The following is a 26,932-nucleotide window of genomic DNA, read 5'->3' on the forward strand; positions in this document are numbered from 1 at the left end:
CTTTATTTGACTGGATTAAGTGTGGGATTACAGGAGTGTTTAGAAATGTTGATAAGGGCTCCATCAAATTCTTCCCTGTTGCTGCTTGTTTTCTGGGAATAGGAGGGATTTGCAGCAGGTCATTCAGATTAAGAGTCCGGTGGAGTAATTTGACCAGGGCAGGAGGAAAGGGAAAAGAAAGCAAAACACAATGATGGCCCTGGTATTGTCAGTCCAGAAATAGTTCTGTGTGTTTTCCTTGTTAAATGCAATTCTTCCAGCTTGCAGTAACAAAAATCCTGGGTGCAATGAAGTGCACGTGCTCTGCAGGATTTCTGGTGGCTCCTTGCAGGTGGGGAACGGGACGTGGGGAAGAGAAATAGAAATTAAGGGAGAGAGAGAAGAAGGTGATGGTATAAGGGCTCTACAGGGGCAATGTAAAGCTGATCTGAGCAGATGGCTTCCTGCCACCTAAAACTTCCACGTTGTGAAATCCCATTAAGCGCAGAGTTTAATAAAGTTCTGGATATCAAGAAGAAGCAGCTATTTAAAGCCTTGATCACCTGCCAAACGTGGCTTTATGTGCCACATTTCCTGTCCCAAATCACTTCTCTCTTCTCCCACCTCCTGGCCGCGCTCTCTCCTCTGGCCTCGTTTGTAAAACGAAATGCACAGTGACGGTGCTGCCGTAGCTGGTGACCAGTCCAAGGTGTTCTCATGCAGGGGTGTCCGGGGTTAAATTAATAAAATGATAAGCAGGACTCCTGGAGCTCTGGATGAGCCCTTGCCCTTTATGAAGGTTTTATTTCTTTCACCCCAGTGGGGTATGGCATCGTGTTGCTACCGAGGGTGCTCAGCATGGTGCTGGGAGTATGAGCTTTCTAATAAACTTCAGGTGGGGAGAAAAGAGCCCAGAGCAATTAAAGAGATGAAGAGCACCAAGCAAATGATCATTTGTTGATCTAGACAAATTATATTTTTAAAAAACATATGCATTCGGCAGAAATTATGGCTCATCATCCCATTTCTGAATGAAAATAGTGCAAAGGAAACTTTCAATAGTTCATCTTTGCCTGGAAATATCTTGAAAAACTGGCCTCCAAACCAAACTGGAAGTGTGAGTTTTCTGTTGGGGAGTGCTGGGTTGGTCAGATGTTTTTTTTTTTGCCTTCTTCTTTTATGTGTTCTACAAGGAGAAAGAATGAAAACTCTGGCCCTAAACCCATACAAATACTGGGAAAAACAAGTCCTTCTCCCTACACTATACGGACCATATGTTAACTGTGACTAAGGTGACGTTGTGAAATAGTTCCAGAAGTAGGGGAAAACTTGAAGCTTTATCTCCATGGTTTCACCTTGCTTGAGGAGCTCTATATAAATTCCAGGTGTCTGTCTTCTGGGATGTTATATTTAGCTTTGTGCTCCTCAAAGAGCTTGCACAATTCGTTTAGGTATTTCTGATGGACTTGATCGACCTCTTCCTCGGAGGGTCTGTGCTTCTTCTGCACTGGAATTGGCTTCCCAACTGGAAAACAATCAGAGGCATTAGGAGGAGCCAGTGTCAGGTCCCTCTGGACACTTTGCACTTACGACAGATTTGGGGTCCACCTCTCCAAGGATGCGGCGGACAGATTGGTACGACCAGTCATGTCCTGGGGTTTGGGAGGCAGCACAGCCAAGGAGGCAGGGAGATGGAGGTTCAGATCCTGGCCTCCTAGGTCACATCTCTCCTTGCCTCAGTTTCCCCATCTGCAAAGTTAGTTAATGCCAAAGACCCTCTGTGTAGCTCTTTGAAGTAAAAAGTACTGCATCCCAGTGCAGTCCCTAGAGCTGCCTTTAACATCTCAGATGTGCTGCAGGTACATCATCCTAATATTTGATTTGGGCTTTCCAAGCTGTTCCCACATGGTCCTGGGAATCTGCATTGCAAATGGGGAAACTGAGGCATGGGGAAGCCCAAGGCTATCTAAATACACTAGCGATTGGGGTGCTTCTGCTTTGTTCAGACCAAAGCCTCAGTGAAACATCTGATTTTTATTAGGAAACAAGTACCCACTGATCTTTAGAAAATCATGCTTTTTTCAAGAGCAAACCTAACTAATTTGATTCCCAGCTGTCCTGGTTCTGGCTGGCACAGAGTTAACTTTCTTCTTTCTTAGCTTGGGGGTGTGCTGTGTTTTGGGTTTGGTATGAGAGGAGCGTTGGTGGCCCATTGATGATTTGGTTGTTGCTGGGCGGTGCTTGCACCAGGGACTTTTTGGGTTTTTTTCTTTTTGGCCTCCCACGCCCCGCCACGTGCAGGGGAAGCTGGGGGGGTGGGGGGAGCCTAGCTGGGATGGTGGACCCAGCTGGCCAATGGGGTATTCTATACCATGTGATGTCATGCTCAGTATAAAAACCAGGGGTGTGGGGGGGCTCGTCCCCGGTTCATGACATGCGGTCAGCGGTCGGTGAGCAGTTGCATTGTGCATCGCCTGATTTGTGTATTCTGTTATTGTTGTTGTTCTCATTGTTATTATTACTGTTCTACTTCATTTTATTTCAATTATTAAACTGTTTTTATCTTAACCCGCGAGTTTTCCTACTTGTGCCCTCCTGATTCTCTCCCCCATCCCACCGGAGGAGGGGGGTGAGCGAGCGGCTGCATGGGGTTTAGCTGCTGGCTGGGGTTAAACCACGACACCAGCACTAGAGGAAGCCCCTTCCCATCTCTCAGAGCCACAGCAGCAGGACCAGGTGCCTGCAGGGGACAGGGAAGTCCATGAGATGATACCTCTCTTGCTCTGGTCTCTTACTCAAATTGTGTTTGTCAAGTGGTGTAATGATGATTGCATTATCATCGTGTAATGCTGCTCCTCGTTGGACTAATGAAGAGCCCTTGTGATACTGCACAGCTCATAAAACCATTGAGACAATCCAAACACGTTGTAAAACAATTAGAAGTAATTGCTGGCTGTCAAACCTAATCAGTGGGGCAAGCTCTGACCTTGCCAAACAGCCTTTTTAATTAGACTAATTCACAGAGCGTCGATCACGCCAGTGGGCCAAGCATTGAGTTGTTGAAACCACGTGAAACTTCTTCAAAACCAAAGACTTTTTTGAAATTTGGTCTCCCACGGGCATGGTCTCAAGTCGAAAGAGCATGACTTGTTCATGTGCAAATAGGTTGGTTGCTGTGGCTGTCTGCACGGGCACTGAGCAAACCTGCAAACCGCGTTGGTGTTGTCCTACTTGTGTTTGTGAAATTGGCTTTAACCCAATACTATTGCAGTGATTCGTACCACCGGGTTGCACTGGGGTTGGGGCTGGCTGCATCCCACAGGGGTGATGGGGTGGCCATGTTTGCTCTAGGGCTTTCTCAGCACAGCCCAGATGACCTGGGCTCTGCATGAGACCAAGCCAGGGTCCCAAACCAGTGTGACAGGTGAGCGGTTGGGGATGGTCCTTTTCCAGCACGTTACTAGCCCACCACAGCTCGTGCTCTCTGGCATGATGCTGCAGCCCAGCAGGAGGATGACAACCTTTGAGGGTCCCTTCCAACCCAAACTATTCTATTCTATTCTATTCTATTCTATTCTATTCTATTCTATTCTAAAGACGTCCCTGCTCATTGCAGGGCGGTTGGACTAGGTGACCTTTAAATGTCCCTTCCAACCCAAACTATTCTATGATTCTATGAACCCAGGGATTGTCCCTGGTCCCCCCTTTGGCCAGGCTGAGTGTGGCCAGCATCGTGCCGTCATGCCATGGAAGGACTTACCCACGGTGCAGATGGGCCGTCGGTAGGGTATCAGCCCGAAACTGTACTGGAAGATGCCTCGTGCATGGAAAAGGGGAAGAGAGATGCCCATGATCTGCTGGAGCCGGTGCTGGAGCTGCCGCAGCCAGGAGCCCTTGGGGTTTCTCACCTGCTCGAAGAGGTCGTTCTCCCCAAAGGAAAAGATGGGGACCAGCGGGGTGCTGCAGGGAGCCGAACCCAACGTAGGGGCATGATTAGCAAAGCCCACCCCAAAACACCTTCCCTCCCCTCTCCAAAATCAGCAGGAACACCCCATTAACCAGCCACAGACCAGAGCATCCCTCCCCGAGCACCCCTTGACCCCATCCCCTGCATCACCCGTGCTTGATGGCCAGGCGGACAAATCCCTTCCTATTCTTCAGCAGCAAGGTGCAGGATCCCGGCCGGGCATCCAGCGCCTCCTGCGCCCCGCCGACGATGATGGCCAGCACGTTCCCACCCTCCGGCTTCTGCAGCACGTAGGATGCGCTCTCCTTGTCGGAGGAGACAAGGCCTGGGAGGCAGAGAGGAAGAAGAAATGAGCAACTGTAAAACCCACCCGACTGCGGTTTGCTCTGTACCTTTTTTCCCCATTATCCACCTCCGGAGGGATGTTAGACACTTTATTTTCAGAGTTTTCCTATACTTCGGCAATCTCAGCCCAGCTCCCCTAAAAGTGCTAGATTCATGCACACTCTGCTGTGTGAATATACAATTATCTGTTTGCTGTCTGGCCCAGAAGTGAGAAACGGGAAAAAAATCAGAAAAAAAGTAAACTGAGAACTAGCTGCACTTAAGCCCCAGGGAAAATCTGTTTCAGTTTGTTTTTAAATGAAACCATGTCCAACCCTGAATCATTCCAGAAGCAGTAAAACATTTGCTCTAGGTCAAAACACACACGAATTTCAGTGGATGCTGCTAATTTAAAGTGGAATTTAATGCAGAATTTGGTCCCTTGTTGTTATCTACTTGCAAAAGTTAGAAACCTTTAATTCAGAAATGACAAAGCAACAGTCTTTCGATTTTTTTAAAAAAATCCTTCTTTCAGGGGCTGAAATAATTTCCAAATTAAAACCTCTTTGTCAAATGGATTCAATGGACCTGAAAATGAGCTATGCACCGAACTCCTACGTTACAGCAATTAAACCTTCTTTCACCTGGGTCATAACTCTCTCATATCTCACTGTTACGATTCCTTGCTCTCCATGTAAATATTTTTTCAGCCAGGGTTTATATGGAAAACAGGGTGATGAATGCCCTGGGGTATCTCAGACGGAGCTGGATGCCTATGTTTCGTCCCTTGAATCCTGCCTACGACATGAGCCCATTTGGCTGGAGAAGTGGCCATTCCCCAGGCCCACCTGTGAGAGATAGAGGTCATCCCCTGCCAGTCTCCAAAAATCTGTCCGGACTCCCTTTCCCCTCTCTCCATTTAATTTTTACCTATTCCTTTTCATTTCTTCTTCCTCTCCTGACACGTGGTTTTGCAACAGCATGAGCTGCTATTTGCATCCTCTCTCCCTGGCTTCAGAAAAATAGATGTTCTCCTTCTTCCAGTGGCAACCACAATTTCAAGTCCGAACGTTATTTTTATGGAAAGAAAGAAATACAGGACCCCCCTGTCCTGCTGGTCTCTACAGACTCGGCAATTCTGCTCACAATCTGCTCTGCACGGTGCTGTTACACAGCGCCTGGCACAGCGGTGCCCTGAGCTCAGCGGTGGTCTGTGAAGTCGAACAACATAGATAAGACCTAGGAGGGCAATTTTTAACTTCAGAGAGTTTTTGGGTGCCACCTCCAGCAGCTGTATCCGTGTATGGGATCAGATCACAGATGGGAACAAACAGACCTTTGATTCCTCTTCCCAAGCCTCCCTGGTGTTTTCACTCTCTGCTCCCCCAAAAAGCATCCCACTCACCCACCCATCCCACCCCTTGCCCGTGCTGCCGCCCTGATTACCTGCACTCATCAGGCAGTCCCTGAAGAAGGGGACGCGAAACCACAGGGAGAGCATCATCACGTGTGGGGTGATGCCTGGGAAGAGCGTGGAAAAGCCCGATGCCTCTGTGCAGAAATTGAGGAAGGCTCCTACTGCCAGGATCCCGTGGGGATGAAATCCCATCAGGTAGTTCTGCCTAGGGTCCAGCTCCGCCGTCTTCACCAGCTGGACATGGGGATGGAGCAAAAAATGGAGCCATGAGTTAGTGCTCTCACCTTGGGGGGATAGAGCATCGGCTATGGATGGAAAGCAGATAGGGGATTCCTGGAGGGGGGTCCCTAGCACCCACCATGCCTTCTGTTGGAAAAGGTCAACCGGAACAACTCAATAATTTTTCATTGAGATGTATTTCATTGCCTGTATTTCCATCTCCTCCCACCCATTGGCCCAAAATGACGTTTCCAATGGCACAGTTCCTCGTGTTGCCTTGAGCTGGCCTAGATGCTGTTGGGAACCTACTTTGTTTAAAATGTCCGCCGATACATTGTCTAATAGGGGAAAAAAAGCTAAAAAGTGAGAAAACGGCAATTATTTCCACCCTCTCCTCCACTGCACAACCAGAACAGCAAAGGGAGTGCAGAACCACTCTGGTAATCCATGTAAAGCTGCTACCTGGTGCAGGGACATGTCCCTGCTCAACAGCATGGTGTGGACCCAACAGCATGCTGTGGACCCAACAGCATGGTGTGGACCCAAGATTTGTCCTGTCCTGAAATACATGTCAGGTGATTCAAGGATGGTAAGGTGAGATCCAGCTCCCAGACATCTAACAGAGAACAAGTTGATGGTTTTCTTTCCATTGAGGAAAGCCTGCAAGAACCCAGACGCTTGTGTCCGTGTTAGGTGTCCAGGTAATCCATGAGTCCATCAAAGAGCAATGGATGTCTGCCCAAGGTTGCTGCAAATTTAGGAGGAGGGAATGGGGAATGCCCATGTCCAGCCTTTAGAGATGGACAGCATGGATTGCAGATACAGTGCAGCACGTGGCCAGCCCTTGAGGGTTGGCTAAGCAGCCGGCTGAAATACTCGGCCAATCTGAAAGTGGGTTTGGAGCCTGGGAGATACTACATGGGAGAACGGGCACCGCAGCAGAAGAGGGGACAATTAAAGAGAGATAAGGGACAACCAGGGTTTGGACTCTGTGGGTTACACTTGCTATGGACTGCAAGGGGAGGGGCTGGTGTGACAAACCCACCCTCCAGCTGTGCCACCAAGATGACCCTGACGTGCCAACATCAGCCAGCATGTGCATAACCCAGGCAGAAGCAGTCAAAACTGAACGCTGATGCCTCTGCACCCTTTCTGTGGGTGCCGAGGATGCTCACAGCACCGGGGAAGGATGAAGCTTTCCAAGGTTAGCCATCACAGAGCCACCGTGAATTTCCAAACAGCTCAAAGGCACTTGTGCTCAAAAAGAACCAAAGCCCTGTGGTTTTTAGCCCATTGCCCCTCCGGGTACCCGGTCCCATCCGCACGCGGGGAGCAGCTAATGGTGCATGTGTTTTCCTAGAAACAGCCAGAACCGCAGGTTAATCACGAGGGTGTATTTTACTTTCTTACCTCGTGGCTAATTTCCCATCTGTCCTAAGGCACTGTTGACCGTACACATGTGCCCATTCAAGCGCCTGCTCCTAATGAGGGGAACGGACAAACAAGAGTCCCACCGCTGCCTGGGTGCAGAGGTGCCTACGCAGGAAAAGGGGCAGATGGCTGAATTACTAAGTGCCCAGGGCCCCTGCCAGCATTTGCTCAATTTTGAGTAATCTCAGCTTGCACCAATGTTTCCTGCATTCATCTTCGGTTTCCAAACAGACTTTCATCTCTGCGTGATTTATAAGCAGGGAGGCGAGATGCTCGCGTGTGTTGGAAACCACTAAATCTCCGGCTGTGTGTGCACAGGGTGGCAAGAAAGGGGGATGACAGCAGGCTCAACGCCTGGGTGCACCCCAAGCTCACACCACCCTCCTTGCTAATGAAGAGCCGAACTCAGGGTATCCACTGAGCTGAGCAAACTGCTTCAACAGGAGAGTTCACACGTGCTAAGACATCTCACGTCCTTAAAAACCCTCCCTGGGAGACATCCAGCTGCTGCCCTGGTGCTCACCCCAACGAAAGGGGAGGGAGGACAGGAGAGGAAAGAATGAAGAATAGGGCCTGTAGCAACAGGACAAGGGGGAATGGTTTTAAACTAAAAGAGGGGAGATTCAGACTAGAGATAAGGAAGAAATTTTTTATGATGAGGGTGGTGAGACACTGGAGCAGGTTGCCCAGAGAGGTGGGAGATGCCCCATCCCTGGAAACATTCAAGGTCAGGTTGGACGGGGCTCTGAGCAACCTGATCTAGTGGAAGATGTCCCTGCCCATGGCAGGGGGGTTGGACTAGATGACCTCTAAAGGTCCCTTCCAACCCAAACCATTCTGTGATTCTATGAATCTCTGATAAGAAGTGAGAGAAGAGAAAAGGGAGGTTATGTCCCCTTACAAAGGATTGGACGCCCACCAACCAGCAATCTTTCCAGCTCTATTTCTGGCTGGTCATGTTTTCTCTTGATACTTTCCATTGAGATCACCTTGTGATTTATTTTATTTGTTGTAGTGCACACTTATTTTCAGATACTGCATTTTTCACCTTGCTCTGCATTATCATTTTTTTTTCTGGCCTTTTTTTTTTTGTTCTTTTTTTAAGGCTAATTCTGGCCACAGACAGAGCCAAATGCAACCCCTGGTGCTTTATGGTGCCCTTGGATAGCACATCTGTCACTGATAAGTGATTCCTCATCTCCCTAGTGACCTCAATGCGACTAAAGTCTTGAGTCCTACCAACCATTCTTGGTTCTGGATTGGGCCTTTTAAACCACACACGTGTTTTGGAGTTGGATCATGATCTATGTATTCAACTCTATGTACCCTATGTATCTGGCTGACAGGAACCTCATGAAGTTCAGCAAGGAGAAGTACAAAGTCCTGCACCTGGGGAGGATCAACCTCATGCACCAATACATGCTGAGGGCCACCCAGCTTGGCAGAAAAGGACCTGGGGGTCCTGGTGGACGCCAGGTTGAATATGAGCCAGCAATGGGACCTCACAGCAAAGAAGGCATTAGATATGTTGCCAGCAGGTGGAGGGAGGTCATCATTCCCCTCTACTTAGCACTGGTGAGGCCCACACCTGGAGAACTGTGTCCAGTTTTGGGCTCCTCAGTACAAGAGAGGCATGGACATACTGGAGAGAGTCCAGCGAAGAGCTGCGAAGATGATAAAGGGACTGGAGCATCTCTGCTATGAGGAGAGGCTGAGAGAGCTGGGACAGTTCAGCCTGGAGAAGAGAAGGCTTGGGGGGATCTCACTGATTTATGTAAGTACCTGAAGGGAGGGTGCAAAGAGGACAGAGCCAGGCTTTTCCCAGTGGTGCCCAGTGACAGGACCAGAGGCAATGGGCACAAACTTGAGACACAGGAAGTGCCATCTGAACATCAGGAAACACTTTCACTGTGAGAGTGTCGGAGCACTGGCACAGGTTGTCCAGAGAGGTGGTGGAGTCTCCATCCTTGGAGATATTCAAAAAACATCTGGGAACCAGCTCTGGGTGGTCCTGCTTGAGCACAGGGGGTTGGACCAGATGACCTCCAGACGTCCCTTCCAACCTCAACCAGTCTGTGATTCTGTGATTTTTGAGTCCCTGCTTTAAGCCATGGGCAGCTAGAGGGTAGGTGTTGGTCACTCAAGAGTTGGTGAATCTGGTTAATGTTTCTGCAAGGGATGTCCCGTGCAGTAGCACTGACCACATCTTAGTGACTTAGTTGAATTCTTTGCCTCTTTCAGCTTAGTAAACGGGGCTCCTTCCAGGCCATAAGCAAAGGAGGGGAGAGAAGGTCCCCGTGTTATCACAGTGTCCCCATGTTATCACAATGTCTGCTCATGTTTGGATGATTTCATAGAATCATAGAATCACAGAATAGTTTGGGTTAGAAGGGACCTTTAAAGACCATCTAGTCCAACCCCCCTGCCTTGGGCAGGGACATCTTCCACTAGATCAAGTTGTTCAGAGCCCCGTTGAGCCTGACCTGGAATGTTTCTAGGGCATCTCCCACCTCTCTGGGCAACCTCTGCCAGTGTCTCACCACCTTCATCATAAAAAAACGATGGCCAGAACTTACAGAGAAACCAAAGTGTTTGAACAAGAGTGAGAAGGAAACCTGTAGCAGAGGGGAGACTTGGGCAAAGTCTCTTACGCTGTAGGTCAGACCCCTGGACTCTAAACCACCCTTCTCCTTCTGGAAACTCTTTAACGTGGAAACTTGATCCTCCCATTTGGTTTCTTCCCCCTGTTTATTCGCTCCTTCCCCCTCCTCCTGCCAGAGGTCAATCTCTGTACAACAGCCTGTTCCCAAACTGCCAGGACAGTTAATACCTGACACGACACAGCCCAGCTCTCTCGTGCACTCCAGCCCCCAAGTGCTTAATGGGGCTGGGACTGAGGTGCCCAGGGGTGGGACTCTCCTCCCTCCTGCCTTGGCCAGGTTGTCATTCCACACCCACCGGATGGCATTTGCTGCTCCGGTCTTTCTGGATGAGTTGAACCATTAATAATTGTTAAAGGACTTAAGGGTCCAGCCAAGCCGGTCTGTGCGTAAACATCTAAGCGAGACAAGTGCTTGACTCGAAGTTTTCTTGGTAAGACCAGTTTCTCATCTCAGAGGCGTCTCAGGGATGCCAAATTAATGTGTGTGACCTGTGGTCCAAAGGCAAGGAGCTGTTATCAGCTCAGGGTTGTGCTCTTCAAACTGAGCCACGGGTTTGCTGGCTTCCCCAAGCTTCCCCTCGGCATGGTCAGGATGCTGGCGCGTTTCTTGGCTGCTGACAGCGGTAATGACCCCTTGTCAAAGGTGTTATGAGTCCTTCCAGATCACAGATCTGGGATGATCTTGACCTTCCCAACAAATTAACTTAAATTTGTGTTCTGAAGGATGAGGTCTACTTTATGCTTCTCCTTCATGGAGAAATATCTTGATAGCTACAGTTGGTCAGTGCTCACAGTGATTACTCAGAAACAGAAACCCCCCCTTTATTCTGTTTACTCAAATGTGGGTCCAAGACATGGGTGAGACCCTGCCCCAGTTCCCCCAGCTCCCACAGAGACGTGGTGAGACCTGCTCCACGCACTGCCAGCTGTGTTAGGGAAATGCATACGCAGAATTTCAGGAGCTCTGATAAGAGCCCATGTACCGGCCAGGATCTCAAGCAAATTAATTTTAAACTGGATTACTTAAACTGCATTAACATCCCAAGTAGATGCTCTTAGCTGGAATTAAAGTGACCTTTGTTTGGTATTTGTTTTGTTTTGTTTTGTTTTCAATTCATTTTGGAGTGGAGTTAAGCTAATTGGAATTAGGGCTTTTGAGTGACAGTATCAGCACAGGAGTTCAGCTCTTTAACAAGCAGCTGGTTTAACAAGGCTGCTTTAATTCACCCCTCGAGATGTGGCTGGGTTTTCCTGGTTGCAGACTGGATTGTCCTGCCCCAAACCACGGGAAGAGGGAGGACGGGTGATTCCCCGTGTAAGGCTGGTGCACTCACGCTTGAGGAAAGTAAAATTCTCCCTGAGTCCAAAGGGTTGGGGGGCTGGGTGCTCCAGCACACCCTGGAGATGAAGCGATACCCAGGCCCCCAACCAGCATCGTTTGCAGGGCTGAAGGGATTAAAAAGTTGTTAAGTGAGGAATCAGATCAAGTCAAGTGGAGATGAGTATGGGCACTGCACGGTGCTTGCCATGCCGGGGGACATGTAGTCAGGGAGAGCACTGACATGCCGTGACATCGCATCCATAGGGATGGATGAACATGGGGTAGGAGACAGGGAGTAGCATGGCATTACCCCCACAGCCATCCAGAGGAGGATGTGGTCAGCAAAGCTGGTCAGCAAGCTTGTGCCTTCTTCATTTAGTCTCCCAAATTGAATTGCTATTATATTTCTATCCTTCTCTGGCCCCAAACTCTGTTTCCAAGGATGTTATGTTCATTAATCTGTTCTTAAGTAGGATAAACCTCCTTTCAACTTTGTCCTAAGCAAATCCTCATTTCCCTTGCTGCCTACCCATGCACTTCCAAAGAGCATCTCTTGCAGGATGAAACACGCAGCCAGTTTCTCTGCGGGATGAAACCCAGCAGAGAAATCCAGAAACCCAGCCAGATCCAAAGGAGAAATTGTGCCAAGGCGAAGAGAAGCGGGTGGCACACCCAAGGGTGTCTGGATGGAAGACCAAAGGGCAGGCAAATATTTGAGTACTGCCAGCAGCTGCTGAGGAAGATGGGTTTCAGGTCCCAACAATGGTGTGAGTCTGAGAGGGACAGTTGGAGAAAGAGGGCTTTGGGCACTGGGGTTTTCTCCACATGCCACAATGCCAGGTCAGAGCTGGGTTTGCAGCAAGAACTGGGGAGTCTGACCAGCCAGGTGGATTTAAATTGAGTTAGAATGGGACTTCTTCACCTCCACTCACTCCCAAAGGTGGGTAAGAATGGCAGCTCCAAAATGCTCAAGTCCTCCCTTGGTCTTGTGCGATGCTGGTTTTGGGGGTCTTGTAGGACCTCCTTTATCCAGTGGCTTAGCATGTTGCTTGGCACTGCAGATGGTGGGACACTGCCCTGAATAAAGCTGGTAAGATGGTGCCTGCTGGGGTTGCTCTGAATGATGACAGCACCTGAAGACAAAATTTGTCCCCCTAAGACCTTAATTTTAGCTTCCTGATGCTAGATTTAACTCGTAACCCAGGTTGTGTGATCTCAAGGTGAAATGTCTTGTCTAAGCCAAGCATCCAGCCTCAATTTATAGTCAGCAAGAGACAATGACTTCTGTTTGAGGACTACCCTAGAGATGGCTCTTGTCCAGCTTACGCTTTCCCCATTTCACTCCAGTCCTCACCTTCTGCACGTCCATGGTGATCCTCAGCTGAGGTTACCAAAGCACTTTGTCTGTATGAGGGCGGTTGGTGACAGCAGCCTTACAGTGGCAGGAGGGGATGGGGATGAGGGGAAGAAGCAGTGAAGATGTGCATTCGCTTGGCCGCGTGATGGAAAAATTCGTTTTTACTGTAATGCTGGGTGTATCCTTCATAATAAAGATGCCATGCTGATAAATGATGGGGAAGGGACTGTGCGATGGAGATAAGGGTTTGGGCAGAGAAAGGGTTTGGGCAGAGCAGACGGATTATTGACTGCTTTTTGAACACAGCATAGATAGAGGAGCCCACGGTATCCAAAATCTCTCTGGAGGGAACATCAACCCACAGCAGGCATCACTGGGTATCTGTTCAAATGTAGTCTGCCCGAAACAGATTCATTTTGCATCTTTTGGTATATTTTCTGCAATTTTAAGACCCAGTTGAGCTCAGCCATGTATTGCAGGCCTATCATGAGGGTATATAAAAAAGAAGGACTAGAACAGAGTTAAAATACAGGGCGGTGAAGCAGAAATAACTTTCCTGGGCAATGCACTGGAGCCCTCCTTGGATTCTCAGTGCTTTTTTTTCATCCCCCTCTTAAAATCTCCCAAACTCATTCAGGTCCTGCCTGAACCTATAGCTCCCAAACCCCTAACTAAAATACAGTTAGCTCCCAGGGCAATAACCCGAGCAGCGAAGCGGTACTCGTGCAAGGGTGGAATCGGCAGAGGGTGCTCCTTGCATGCGCTGCGGAGGCACGGCTCGCAGTCTGCACGCTCCCACGTGCCAGGCGCTCGCTGCGGCAAAGTGCAAATTCACGCTGCCCAGATCCCCAGAAAACAGATGCTCATCCCAACCTTTCTTTGCTTCCGTGACAGCAAACATGCCCAGGGACCCTTCAAAGGCAGCACTTAACGCCACTTTCTAAAATAAAATAGCAGGCAGCTCTTCCTGCCTCCAGACACGGATGCTTGGCCACACTAAGTTTGCTGCCAGGATCTGGGAGGATTAGGAACCACGTTTAATCTTCCCAGAATGACTAATCCAAGGAGGGCTGAACAAACTCAATCTACACACAAATACAGCCTGGGGTGCTGGGTGTCCCCCCGTCCGTCTCCCCAAATCCCCCTCCCCTCGTGGCTCTGTTCTGGCCGGGGCTCTGGGCAAGTGAGAGGTCTATGGGAGCATCCAGCTGTGGGTGCTCAGACCAAAAGCTCAGCTCAGCTCCTCGTGAGAGCGGCGTACGGGGTGGCAAAAGCAATACTTAGGATGCTTAACTTCCACGCTGCTAGGAACAAATCAGCCCGTGCTCGGAGGTATGAAATGAAATACCTTCCGTGCAAGGGAGCAAACGCATTTGGGGTTTTTAGGTAGGAAAAAAGTTGGCAGATGGGGGATATAACAGAGTATAAAACCAGGAGTGGCATGGGCAGGCGGGACAGGATTTGCTTGGGCTAACCAGGGAGTTTCCAGTGAAATGAGCAGGGAGCAGGGAAATCATCACACTGGGAGGTTCACCTGGGGAGCTCCTTGCTGCGGGATGTTGGGGATTCCAAGTGTTTTTCCAAGCCCTTGTAGTGACAAATGGTAGCAGATGCATTCAGCAAGGGCTGTTAAATCCTATATTCTGGTTTAGAAAGTCCTTGAGCAAACAAAGTGTGGAAGACTAAGGTTTTAAGGTTATAATATTATGTGATTTCTTGGTTATAATACCCTTTTTATTATATTTTTGTTTTCCGCTGTCCTTTTGCAGAGCCCCCTCTGACTTCTCCCAGAGCAGCGGGGAGAAGGGCTCCACCAAACCCTCCCTGCCTTCACCCAGTGAGCTGCAGCCAAACCCAGTAACCATGCTTCCTCTACTGGTCTTACTGGTCCTCCTGCCTGACAGTGGCACCCAGGGAGGGAAGGACAGACGGACAATGCAGTGTGGTGTTCAGAAGGGGGTTTGCATGGCCTTACAAAGGGAGCGGAGAAGAGGTGTCTCTGGGCTGAGCTGGCAGAGGGGTTGGTACAAAACTGCCCAAGCGGCAGCTTATGGCCACAAATAATTTACGGAATATATAATGCATATAATCATTACAGCCACGTAAATAGCTCATGGCAATTCTAGCATTTTCTAAGGCAATCTTGACAATAATTTATTGGGAACCCCTTTGGTATTTCTTATTAAACGTCATAAAATACTACCTGTCCCTCATGGTAAAACTCAAGCTTTCCTGGGACGTGTTCCCCTTCCTCCCCAGAAGGCTATGATATACCTTTTTGGGGCCTTGCTTTGAAGCTCATCCAGAAGCCCTTAAATCACAAATTAAGCTCTAAGATTAGCCATAAAATAACTCGCTGCAGGTCCCCAGCATCACTTTCTGCCATGCCTTTGAGCAAAGAAACTCAACAGCAGTAGGACACGAGTGAGGTAGACTTACTCTCATGGATGGTCCTGAAGAGGCTAAGGGAGATGCAGTTCACCCAGCTGAGACATGGGAAGTTTGGTTAGCGTATGGCAGCTTCCAGCACAAAATTAAGTGGATTTACTTGGATTTTCCACAGCAGTGGAAAGGAAGGGTGATGGTCTGGTTCAACCCGGCACATCTATCTCTACCAGTTGCACCCAGGTCCGGTGAGAGGCAATCCCAGCTTGCTCAGTGCTGTATGCCACTAACCGGACACGCTCACAGACAACACTGCCCTTTGCTCCTTCACCTTCACCGACCCAAGAGGCATATTGGGATGAGATGAAAATTGAAGTGAAGGGAGGGGAAATCAGGGGAAATCAAAAAGCTCCAATTCTCCTTGTGCAATATTTGCTTTTGGAGTATCCTGGAGGTTGTGCCTTTACAGGCAGATCTACCTATATCCATGGTGTTGCAGTCAAGGCAGTTTGCCACGATATCAAGTGACATTTCCACTCTGATGAGAAGGAGCAACGTTTGCTGGGACACACTGTGTAACCAGGTTGTGGCTTGGCAAAGCTCCTGTTCTACCTGCAGCACTAGGTCCATATCGTACTGAGTTGTGGCCTGCAAAAGGGGATGATGTGACATCAGAAGATCCATTTTAGGCACCATCATTTTAGGGGCAGATGTGCCCATCTGACTTCTTATAATACAAGTATGTGTAAGATCCACTCAGAAAGGGTAGGAGAGATCCAGACAGACCTCATCTTCTCATTTTTTGCACAGCCCTGACTTCCGCCCTAAATTAATCTCCTTCCACACCAATCTTGCAGTCTGCACTCCAGGACATTGAAAATTTTGGGTGTGTTTTCTTGGGGATGTGTGTTTTTTTCTCCCCATACAAACTGAAGAGGGAAACCTCATGTTTTACCGTTGAAGCGCAGAGCAGGGATTCGAAAGAGCTGGCTCTTATTTCTGGTTGAGCAGCAAACTTGATGGGTGACCTTGGGCATGTCATCTCTGGTCCTCTCTTTGCTCCAGCTCCCCCTAATCCTTATCCCAGGCCCTTTATGCAAGATGGACTGTCAGCCTGGGCTCTTGTTTTTCCTTTGGGCTGATGAGTCCTTTGGTTGTTCAGGCTCCCCACTTCGTTTTACCTGGACTGCAGCACCCAGCTCTGACTCCAGGCTGTCTCTAACCACGAGGCACAGCTGTCTGCATCCCATCTGAGTTCCCTCAACAGGCAATATTTCATTAAAGGAATTATCTTACAAACTCCCATAGCTTGGTCTAGCCTAGAAACTCACTCCCTTGCATGGCCCAGGAACCCTTCTGCTGCATTGCTCAGATTTGTACCGACTTGTGATGGCTCTGAGGCAGGACTTCGTGCTGGTCCATGCATTCATGCCATGCCAAGGGGATATCAGATAAATAGTAAGGGCAGAGGCCTGCCACATGCATTAAAGTAAATCTGGAAATGTCACAGAAGTCCCTCTCAGGGGAACAGCAACTCTGTGAGACTGCCCAGCGCACACCCAGCTTTACCCATCCAGCCTCTTCCCCAGCAGAAAGGGATGCTGACCTTGCAGGGCACCAGGACCTCTTGGATTTTGGTCAAAACTTGGCCCTGTGTCCACTGGGTAAATGCTGAGCAATGTGAAGAGCAGGAGTGTCTCAATATAGACATGGAAAACGGGGAAGGGGAGATTTTTCTAACTGCTGGAATGCAACGAGGTTAAATGGACAGATGATTGAAGGATGCGGTTGTGAAAATGGTAGTCTACATTTTTTCTGGATCTTGTAGTAATCTGGGAGCTGGGAAGACAATCCTTCAACACTGACCCCCAAGCACCCCATGCCATGACAGCTGGCCTCAGACCTGCCTCAAAACACCAAGGACAAAGTTAGTCCTTGAATCTCCTAAGAGCCGATGGGATCGGTGGCACTTACCTTGACGGGGAAATAGTCCCTCATGTACCTCCAGACGACATGGTTCCGGATGGTGTGGCTCCGCCTCCCGCCCTTGCTGGGTTTTTCCCTGTCTATGAACCACCATGCAGCATAGAGGGCACTGACCAGCCAAAAACGCGTGAAGAAGAGGACGATGAAGGCAGCTATGCAGCACTGTGCTGAGAGAAATACCAGGCAGTGAGTTGGCAGTTGGGTTAGGTGGGCGTTGGGAGAGGAATGATTCACCTCAAGGGACTCGGTCTGTTTGGACCTGGGATGGAGCCCAAGTCTTCACTGGGCTTGCTGCTGAATTATTTTATCACTGTGAAGGCACCTTTGATGCAAAGCGGTGGTTTCTTTTCTATCTGCCCCAGGAACCTGGTGAGCAACCAAGCACCATCCTTGCAGCAACCACCTATTTCTTCAAAGGCCACCATGTCCTCCTCTTCCCACAAGACTGATGGACCTCACTGCATCCAGAGGGTCCTCATGGATCAGATCTCTATCCCTTTGCTGTCTGGCTTTTCTCTGGAGTCGGTCTGACCTCTGCAATGATAATGCCCATGTTTTACCCCAAAGCTCCTGTTAATACCCCTTGATAACACCTGGCATTTTGCAACAGCAGCAAAGTGGGGACTGTGCCCTGTCTGTACAGTCCCCATAGCTTTGTCCTGAGCTACCGATTCCCCATTTTAATTCTGTCTTGGATTTTTAATTTTTTATCTTCCCATATATAAGATTTTACTCTTTATTGAGTTTTTTCTTATTGATTTTGGACCTTTGCCTCCACTTCCTGGGTTGACTGTCAACCCTAATCCCGGCCTCTAGAGGATTTTCAGTCCTTTCAACTCGATGTCATCACAGATTTTATAAGAATGCTTTATTTCATTCCCTAAGACATTAATAACTTGGGACTTTCCCAAGTCATTAAAGACTTTTCTGAGTTGCTTCCAGTCAGTGCTCAGCTTTGCCCTCTACCTCCCACCTCCCTCATGCCCTGTATTTTGGCACGGCAACAGGAGAAGAAAAGTCTGTGTGCAAACAAGCATCACTTGGTACATCAAATCCCACCCAAGCCCAATGCTGTCTGTCTGCACAAAGACTGGGAAGAGCTGATGGCCACCAAGCTGCCACCTGGTAAAACAGATGCCCTAAAAAGTGCCTGGGAAGAGCTGTGTCCTCTCCATCTGTCCCTCTGGAAGCCTTGGTGCTGTCTGGGAAGGAGGAGACTGAGATAAAAAAAACATTCATCCAAGCCCTTTGCCTTACCCAGCTCATGGGTTACATCACGTTTGGTGGGCTATATAATTTGTTCTTCTCTGGGTCTTCATCACAGATCTGGCACCCAGGGCTAAAGGACATGAGAATGGAGATGCCCTGTTCAGCTTCAGCTTCAGCTGTGAGATGGATGCATCCATCCCCTCATTCTCTGAGAACTGGATTTTCATCTTTGGGAACCACCTGGCACGTGTCCTCTCCATCTCATCTCAGCTAAGGCTATCAAAGAAGAGGTACACGATGCTCTCATTTGAGACCTCCTTGTACCTCCTGTTTGCTTTTACAGCAAATAAGTAGAAAGGAGGAATTAGCAAGGAGAAATAAGTACAAGGATAAATAAGTAGGTCTGGTTTGTAGGGGGTTTTTGTGATAAGTCACCCCGATCCTAAAGTTTTGGTTGTAAAAACAAATCCCTGCCCCTTTTTAAGACACTGGCATGATGGTACCAATAATTCCTATGGGGAGAAAAAAACCCCAAACAATAATTTAGCAGGATCCTAAACCTCCTTAAAGCTGAAATGGGATCTTATCTCCTCATATAGGTGGAAACACTGCATCGAGCAGCCTTTGAACAGAAAAGCAAGGCAGGCGCCTGGGTAGACACTAATACAGTGCATGGGGAAACACTGCAGCTCTCTGCAGAGCAACAGGTCTAACCTGCAGTGCATCCTCCAGGTCAGAACGAACCCCTGCTCGTACCTGGCACCACTCCTTTCAAGTGCCACAGTCTTTATAACTCTTGAGGGAAAAAGCATCCAGCATGAAACAAAGCTCCAGGGTCCACAGGACACAGAAACGCTGCTTGAGGAACAATGCGGAGGTTGCAATTTTACTGCACCTGGGAGCCAGCTCATCAGGTCTGCTGCAAAACTGTGCAATGCCTAATTCTCTTTTTATCACACCGTGCAAAGCTCAAAGTACATTCTGCAAAATGAGGGAGTTGTTCTGGTCCAAATCCATGTACTTATCATCCAAGTGAGGCTTTATCTTGCAATTATGTAATTATTAATTTCTCCCTCAATTCATTTGCAATTCAACTTTTTTTTTTTTGCTGGGCAGAATTTGCACATAGTGACCTTCACTTAATCTTAAGATTTTTTTGTGGGTGTGCTCATAAAATCTTACAGTGTCCTGGTTGCTGTGGGAAAGGAGCCCATTCCTGTCCCAGAATGGACCCTCAGTCTGAAAGTTGCTCTGAATGGGACCAAAGAGACAAGAAAGTTCCAGAAAATGTGCAGTTAAATCCTACTGTCTGCATCCAAACCAATCCCAGCCTTAGGCAGACACATGATTTTTACGGGCCGTATCTTGGCAAGAAGGAGGCACTCTGTACCGCTGCCTGGTGTGCGAGGGGGTGTCACCGTAGCTGTTTGGATCAAGGGAGGTTGCTGTCCTCCTTCCAGCTTTCTTGCAGATGTCTGTGTGTCAGGTCCTCAAACTTTTGAATGAAAACATAGCAGAGGCAGTGTGATCCCATGGATTAGACACCAAGACTTTCTGGACCACCGGTGGGAAGATATTTGCCACGGAGCTGTATTGCTGTTTCCTGAAAGCCATGTCAGGTCCCCAGGCTGGGTCCACCACCAGCCCCACTGCCCAGGATTTCACGTTCTTCAGCCTGGCTCGAGGGTCCCTTCACCGGCATAACCCGGCCTCTTTTAGGTTACACAGGTGACTCTTCAATGTCTTAGAGTCTCCTTGTTCTCCAAGCTGCTGAAAAAAAACATCCCACCCAAGAAAGGGCCAAATCCTGCACCCATTTGAGCTAAGGACTAGAGGGAAGGACTGTGCACCAGGAGCCAAGATCTATTTCTATTCCTGCAAACCCTGAGTCTTTCGTGAATCCGTGCTGGAGGGGAACACACACTCCCCTTCCTCCACGGGTCATCTCCCAGAGGCAGAGCAGCAAGGACAACCTAAAGCCACCTCCTTGCCCCTTCTGCTTCTTTTCTGCAGGACCGGGCAGAAGGGATGGGTAGCAAACAGGAATACTTGCTTGTTGTGGGGCTGTTCCCCATAATCATTGCTTTCTTCCCTTGAGGGGAATCCCAAGAGGAAAATGAGGAACGACAAGGGTTTCTTGCCTATCCCTCCCTGGCCTGGGGACCACTTCAGAGCTGCCCAGATGAGAGCCATGTTTCCTACAAACAACGGTCATTTTCTGGGCTACCTGCCAGGCAAACACTTTAAAGGATATCATGAACATGGCATTAGGCTCTTGGCCAGGGAACCTCAGCAGATACCTCCCTCCTGGGGCCAAACTCCAGCCTAGGTACAACCCATTCTGCCCACAAAGCAACCTGCAAAGGGCTGTCGGGTCTCAGAAACGCCTCTGGAAGAGATGGCAGTCTGTGTCGTGGTGGGGATGGGGGGAAACCTGCAAGTCCCCGGTTCATTAGAAACCCAGCTTTGAACCCCATCAGCTGCCAGGGCTCTGCAGAGCCAGACAAGCTCTCCAGCTTAGAATCATAGAATGGTTTGGGTTGGAAGGGACTGTAAAGACCATCTAGTTCCAACCCCCACCTTGGCCATGGTCTCCCTGGGAGCAAGCTCTCTGGTGAGGATGGGGACTTCAGGCGCATCAGGCACACAAATGGCAATGAGATGTGATTAGAAGATGGCTCTGCCTCACTGCCTTTACAGTATTCTTTAAGGGAAAGGAGGGGAGAATTACCTTTAGCGTTCAGCCATAGCATCGCTACAATATCTACCTTCCACCTTTCTGCCCCCATAACTCCCTTGATTCCCAGCCTCAGGCCGCAATCTCTCAAGCCATGGTTGCACACTCAGGAGGACCAGGCAGGTTTGGGGGTGCGGTTGCAAACAGACGCCATCCTCATCTCCTCCCTCTTGCGAGGTAGCCCAACTGCACATGCTAAATTGCTATAAAATGGCTCAAGTCCTTACACAGAGCCCTTTCAAGGCAGACATCACCATGGGCTGCAAGAGGAGGTCTAAGGGCATCATGCATGTCTTTGCAATCACATCAGTTCAGTTATCTGAAAACGGCCAGAGAATCCTCAGCTGGGCTGAGATTAGCCTCTGCACTGTCTACTCTGCCATGGAAAGTGAAGAGAGAGCCCTTCAAACGAAAACCAACACCAAAGCGCCCTTGACAAGAAGGAAAGCTCCATACAGACCCTAAATATTACACTTTCTCTTCAGGCCAGATGCCGGGAGGTTTGTCTGTGGTTGCCCATGGTGTGGTGTGGCTCTGAGTGAAGCAGTTGTAGAACATTCCTGGACTGCAGGGCCACCAAGGTCTGCACCCAGCCTGCTGACCAGGGGTGCTCCTGAAGCAGCTCTTCATGATCCAAGACTCAGCACCTCACATCTCCGTGTTCGTATGGGAGTCAGCAAAGAGAAGACACATCCATGTGGATGTGACGGTTTTCTTGGATCTCCTCGCAGGCCAAGTGATTTCCTGGGCTGGGCTCCCTCAGAGAAGCTCAGAGCAAAAATGAAGTGTTTGGTGGTGGGTGTCTTGTGATAAGTAGTTTTGTTGTGAGCTGCAAGTCCCTCCGTGGATAAAAACATGGGTATATGACAGACAGCACACATGTATATGCCACGGGCTCCAAGTGAGCCACAGGCTAGAAGCACATGGACGACTTTTCTGGCCAAGTCAAAACAGGGACCATGTCCCATCAAAGTGCTGCTGGGTCCAGCATTGTTGCTAACCCAGCATTTGCTCATTCAACCCGAAATAGGAAAATCAGCTACCTTTGCAACGAGATGCCTTTTTGGCATCGCAGCAGCCCCAGAGTGAGTCAGACTCCTATTGCGGTTGTCAGGAGGGTTTGCAAGATGCACATTGCTGACGTCCCCAGTGCCAGCCTAGAGTCCCTGACAGTGACAGCCTGCACAGGTCCTGTACCCCTCGGCACAGCCAAGCCCAGCAGCCCGGCCAGGCTGTCCCAGGCTGTGGACTACGCTCAGCTGTCAAGGGGGCTTGACTCACGCTGGCACCGCGTGCCCTTTGCGCCAACCCTGCTGATTGAAAGGGTTCAAAGGCTGGGTGTTGTACGCTGGGTCTACGGAGGTGGCGTGCACAGGTTTGTTTGCATGGGTTCAGCCCTACACTAATGCTTCTGCATGATGTGTCTGGATGGATGCCCATGCCCAAGTCCCGTGGAGACTGGGAATCAGAACGGTGCAGCAGGTTTGGGCATTTTGGTGCCCTGCAGAAGCCTGGCTCCACTACATTAGGATGGGGCACTGGTCAGTACTGGGATCCTGCAGTGGGGAGGCAATGGGGTCCCCCCTCCATGCCCTGCATCCCATCCTTGCACCGTGCACTCTCCTTCCAGAGGCTGTCAGCATCTGAAGCAAATGGCACCTTTTGTCTCGGTGCCTTTGCCAGGAGCATCCTCAAGAAAACCGGCAGCGCGGACAATGCCTGCCTGTCGCGAGAGATGCTGCGGCAGAGCTCCCTGCCAGCACCGGGGTTGAGCTGCCGCATTCATCCAGCGCCCCGCAGAGAATGAATGAGCCCCTCGCCCGGTGCTTGGCTTCTCGGGGGATGCATTTGCACAACCATAGCAACAGCCGCCTGCAACCAGTGCTGCCGAGCGGCGGCTGCCGGGATCTCCAGCCAAAGGGCTGTGCAAATGTCTGGCGGCGGCTGCCTGTGTGGTTTCAGGAGCCTTTTTCTGGCAGCAGAAGCACAAGCCTGTCTCAGAGAGAAAGGAGCAGCCAGCGGCCAAATCCTGCCCGTGGAAGGTCTGATCTCTGTGCCTGAGGGTTATAACTGAGTGCGGCGCGGGGTGTTTGGCAGCTCATGGGATGAAATTAAGGGTATCCCTTAGCGTCAAGCTTATCAGTTGTTAAACTGGGAGCTTTTGGGTGGAAAGCTCCAGGCTTAAAGAAACTTTGTAAAATGAATCAAACCAGTTGGAATAGCTCCACAAGGTTTGGTCATCACCTTTCTAATGCCTTTCTTAACTGCTTTTGGTTTCAGATTGTATCACAAAAAAAACAAAATCAAAGTAAAACCGTTCAAGGGAAAGACAGTAATCTCTGGAAGGCCAGCCATGGAGGAGGGTGGGTTTGGGTCTCATCCTCATTCAGACCAAGCTGTATTTCCCTGCAGGAGGCATTGCCTACATTTCGAGCAGCTCCACATTACCCTCCGACTGCAGAGGATTCCTCCCTCCTGCCCGTTTTCTGGCTTTCTGCTGGCTCCAGCAGTCATTTCCATCACTGAAAAGTCAAATGCCAGCTTGAACCCGTTACCAAAAAAGGACAAACCTACAGTGCAGGTTGTTTCGCTGGAAAACACGGTTAAAGCTCCATAAGCCCCAGCTGCATCCATGCTGGGAACGGGGATGTGGTGGTGTATGGCTTGTGAACTTCGCAGCCACACCTCTACTACGCCCCATCCCATCCAGGCACCATGGAAGGAAAACCGGGCACAGGAGCAAGGAGGGAGCTACAGAGCACCCCAAAATGTCCCCATCTGGCCGGTTGGGTCCAGGGCTGCATGCCTTTTTCCAGATCTTCCCTCCCCTGTTAACAACGCCGATGTCTCCTCCTGCAAGGTGGTCTCCAGTGTGCAGGGGAAGGTTGATCACAGCTGGGATCTCTTCTGCACTAGAAGAACCCAAGGTTTATAACACAAGTAGGGGGTGGCACCAAGTGCCCTGCTCTCTGCCATGCCATAACTGTGCTTTGCTGGCACGGCTGGCTGTGCCACCACTGCCACACCGGGATTTCCCCTCCATCTGGAGAGGGATGTCCTCCGGCTTGTCCCAGAGCAACTCAAGGGGCCACACTGGTTACACCTCTCCAAAAGAACTCATCAGGGCTTGTTTGCTGACCCAGTGGGTGAACAGCATTGCCCAGTCATGTCCATGATGCTAATTCTCTTCTCTTCCAATAAAGGGCAGCCTCACCAATCCTGGCTACCAGCAACAGTCCCTGGCCTCTGCCATTGCCCAGACCATGCCAACATAGAGTTTGGCAGAGTGTTACTTAGCGTGGGCCAAAACTATGCCAAGGAGCATGCAAAGAGCTACACCATCTCGACCAGTATGGCCCAGTGCTCCAGTCCACCAGATACTGGTGCAGAGGTGGCCACTCAGCCCCAGGTCTGTAGCAGAGTTTGGATGGAGCCATCTCAGAAACTTAAGGAGGCTCTGAAGCATAGCCTATGCTTTCTTTACAGGTATTGTTTTGGAGATGCTTGTGTGCCAGGACCCATATATACACAAAGATCTGCTGTCTCTGTGTATTGGGACTAGTCAACAACTATCCTGCCACAATAAAGCAGAAGCTTTACACAGGTCCCATCTGAGATTAAGAATTGGCATGACAACGGCAAATTCTAGGATGTCACCTTCCAGCTTGGCTCCTGATGAGCTGTAAATCGTCCCAGACAGTTTGCGCTCTCTGATAACCTGGCTCTGGGTCTCCCATCTCCTTATTTCCTAGTGCATCCTATCCAAAACTGCACGTCTCTCATTTCCACCAGCACCTGATGCCCTCCACACAGTATTGAGTTTGTCAGAGTCCCAGTTTGCTAATGTGTCTCTTCCCCAACCTGCTTGGGTTTTCCTGGAAAAATGCCCTTCTGTGTCGTGCAGGGGCATCTGTATAAAGTGAAGCATCTGTTCCCAGGGTTGCAAAGCAGAGTCCCTCATGCTCTTCCCATCGTACCATCCCTCAGGCATGGGAATACCATTTCTTATGACTAATACTAGGCAGGGCAGCACCTTACACCAGGAAAACGCTATAACTAAAGAGCAGGAGAAGCTGAAACCCCACACGGGTTTAGCTGCTGTGTAAGACCCATAGATGTTCCCATGCACAGGCACGCAGCCATGCACTTCCCTAGCGCCACCGTCCTCAGATCGGGTGGCGAGAAGAAACCAAAAAGAAAAAAAAAAAAAAGAAGGAAAAAAAAGAACTGCTTTAGTAAGACAGAGCCTCCCACACTGCTCTTCATACAGCAAGACAGAGACGTGCGAGTGCAACGTCTGCTGCTAATCACTTGTCCTAACATGGCCTGGGATTCACTGCAGGCTCCCAGAAGATGCCTTTAATGCCACTTCCCTTCGGTCCCAGACCTTCGGTCCCAGGTCTTCCTTGGGGTCAGGAAGAGAAGGGGTTGGGGCAGAAGCTGCTCTGGCTTCTCAGAGAAGAAAAAGGAGCTGTCTCTTACCTAGACCTAGGAAGCTGAAGACCCATTGAACCACCGATGCCGTCTGAAGCCTTCTCTGCAGTGGCGTGGAGAGCGGAGCAAACTCAATCTTCATCTTGGGCTCTGCATGTGCGTCTTGAAAGGAGAAGGAAGCTCCGCAAGTGGCGAATGCAAAGTGCAAGGTCGCCCGTCAATATTTACCCAGTCTTACAGTATAGGGGATTGTGCAATGTACAGTGGCAGTGGTGGCTGCCCGCAGCCACCTTCCCGTATGGGGAGCCGAGGGACACTGCCGGGAGGTGTCACCGCCTTTGTGCCAACGTGACTCACCACGTGGTTAGGCAGTGAGGATTTCATGCTTTTACCACCCAAATCTGGGAAGTGAACTCCCTTCAGGACCCAGTCCTGCCTTCGCTTGAAGGCACTTGCCTGTCTCTTTCAAATTTTGCAATATTTGGATGTTCGCAGAGAGGATGAGGCATTTGTGCGTGTGAGCCAGGCTTTATTTTCCGCATTCCCCTACAAAGCACCCTGTGCACGGCAGGAAGGGACAAACAGAAGGGACAAGCACGGGCAGGTCACTCGTATTTGACAGTGCTATGGTGTGGAGGGGTTTCAGTCTCAGCCAAGGAGGTGGGCAAACAACGCAAGGGTGTTTCACTGCTGAGCACGGGGGTACACGAGCAACCTCTCGCCTCTGCCAGGAGATGGATGGATGGATGGATGGATGGATGGATGGATGGATGGATGGATGGGGCAAACAAGTGTCCATGTGCACCCTTGCACACGTTTATGTGAGTGTATGAGAAAGGAAGTACTACCTCCCTTTTGCATTTCTACCTCCAAGCAGGTGAACGGTCTGAACCTCTGCCTAGTCACATGCAAGGAGCTGCAACTTACTGGATGAAAAAGAATTCAGAAATTTGAGGAACAAAATCCTCAGGGAACTGACAAGCCGCTCAGGTAAACCAAGAAATCATCTCGTGAGAGGCCTGAGAAAACCAAGGGTCTCGTTGTAACCAGGATACAGAATAACACCACTTAAACAATAAGCCGATCGGCTGCTAAAGCACCGGCACGCATACAAAGGCGTCGCTCGCTTGTCTAAGGGGCATTTCAAATCCCCAAACTCACCGCGGCCAAGAATTACAGAACAAAACTAAAAACAACCCTTGGCAAAAACAAACCAGAGGTGTTAGCTGAAAAATAATCCCTCCTCTTTGGCAGGCCCTAGGAAAACGCTGGGCTATGAGGAGCTTACATCTGTTAGACTCCATTTCCCAGAGTCACCAGAAACTGGTGAAACCCCAAGGGCTCTTTTCCTAAAGACACTGGTTGCTTTAATTGAGCTGAAACTGGCTTACATCTCCCCATCCTTTGTCTTCTGCTGCAAATGCCGGGACCCCATCTGCTTTGAGAAAGCAAAGGAGGCTTTTAACTCTTTCGGCTCTGTTGCCTGGAGACAAGATGTTTCCTG

General features: G+C 49.6%; 1 protein-coding gene across 1 annotated transcript; it reads right to left on the reverse strand.

Annotated features, from left to right (window-relative positions):
* On the reverse strand, window positions 1-25,606 carry MOGAT2 (monoacylglycerol O-acyltransferase 2). Its single transcript, XM_075140354.1, has 6 exons — window positions 25,477-25,606; window positions 17,037-17,215; window positions 5,717-5,921; window positions 4,097-4,271; window positions 3,740-3,939; window positions 1-1,504 (listed from the first exon to the last, which is right to left on the reverse strand). The coding sequence occupies exons 1-6, from the start codon at window positions 25,568-25,570 to the stop codon at window positions 1,350-1,352; spliced, it is 1,008 nt and encodes a 335-aa protein (XP_074996455.1). The 5' UTR covers window positions 25,571-25,606; the 3' UTR covers window positions 1-1,349.
* Between the last annotated feature and the right edge of the window lie 1,326 nt (window positions 25,607-26,932).

Source organism: Calonectris borealis, chromosome 1 (assembly GCF_964195595.1).
Source record: "Calonectris borealis chromosome 1, bCalBor7.hap1.2, whole genome shotgun sequence".
Lineage (NCBI taxonomy): Eukaryota > Metazoa > Chordata > Aves > Procellariiformes > Procellariidae > Calonectris > Calonectris borealis.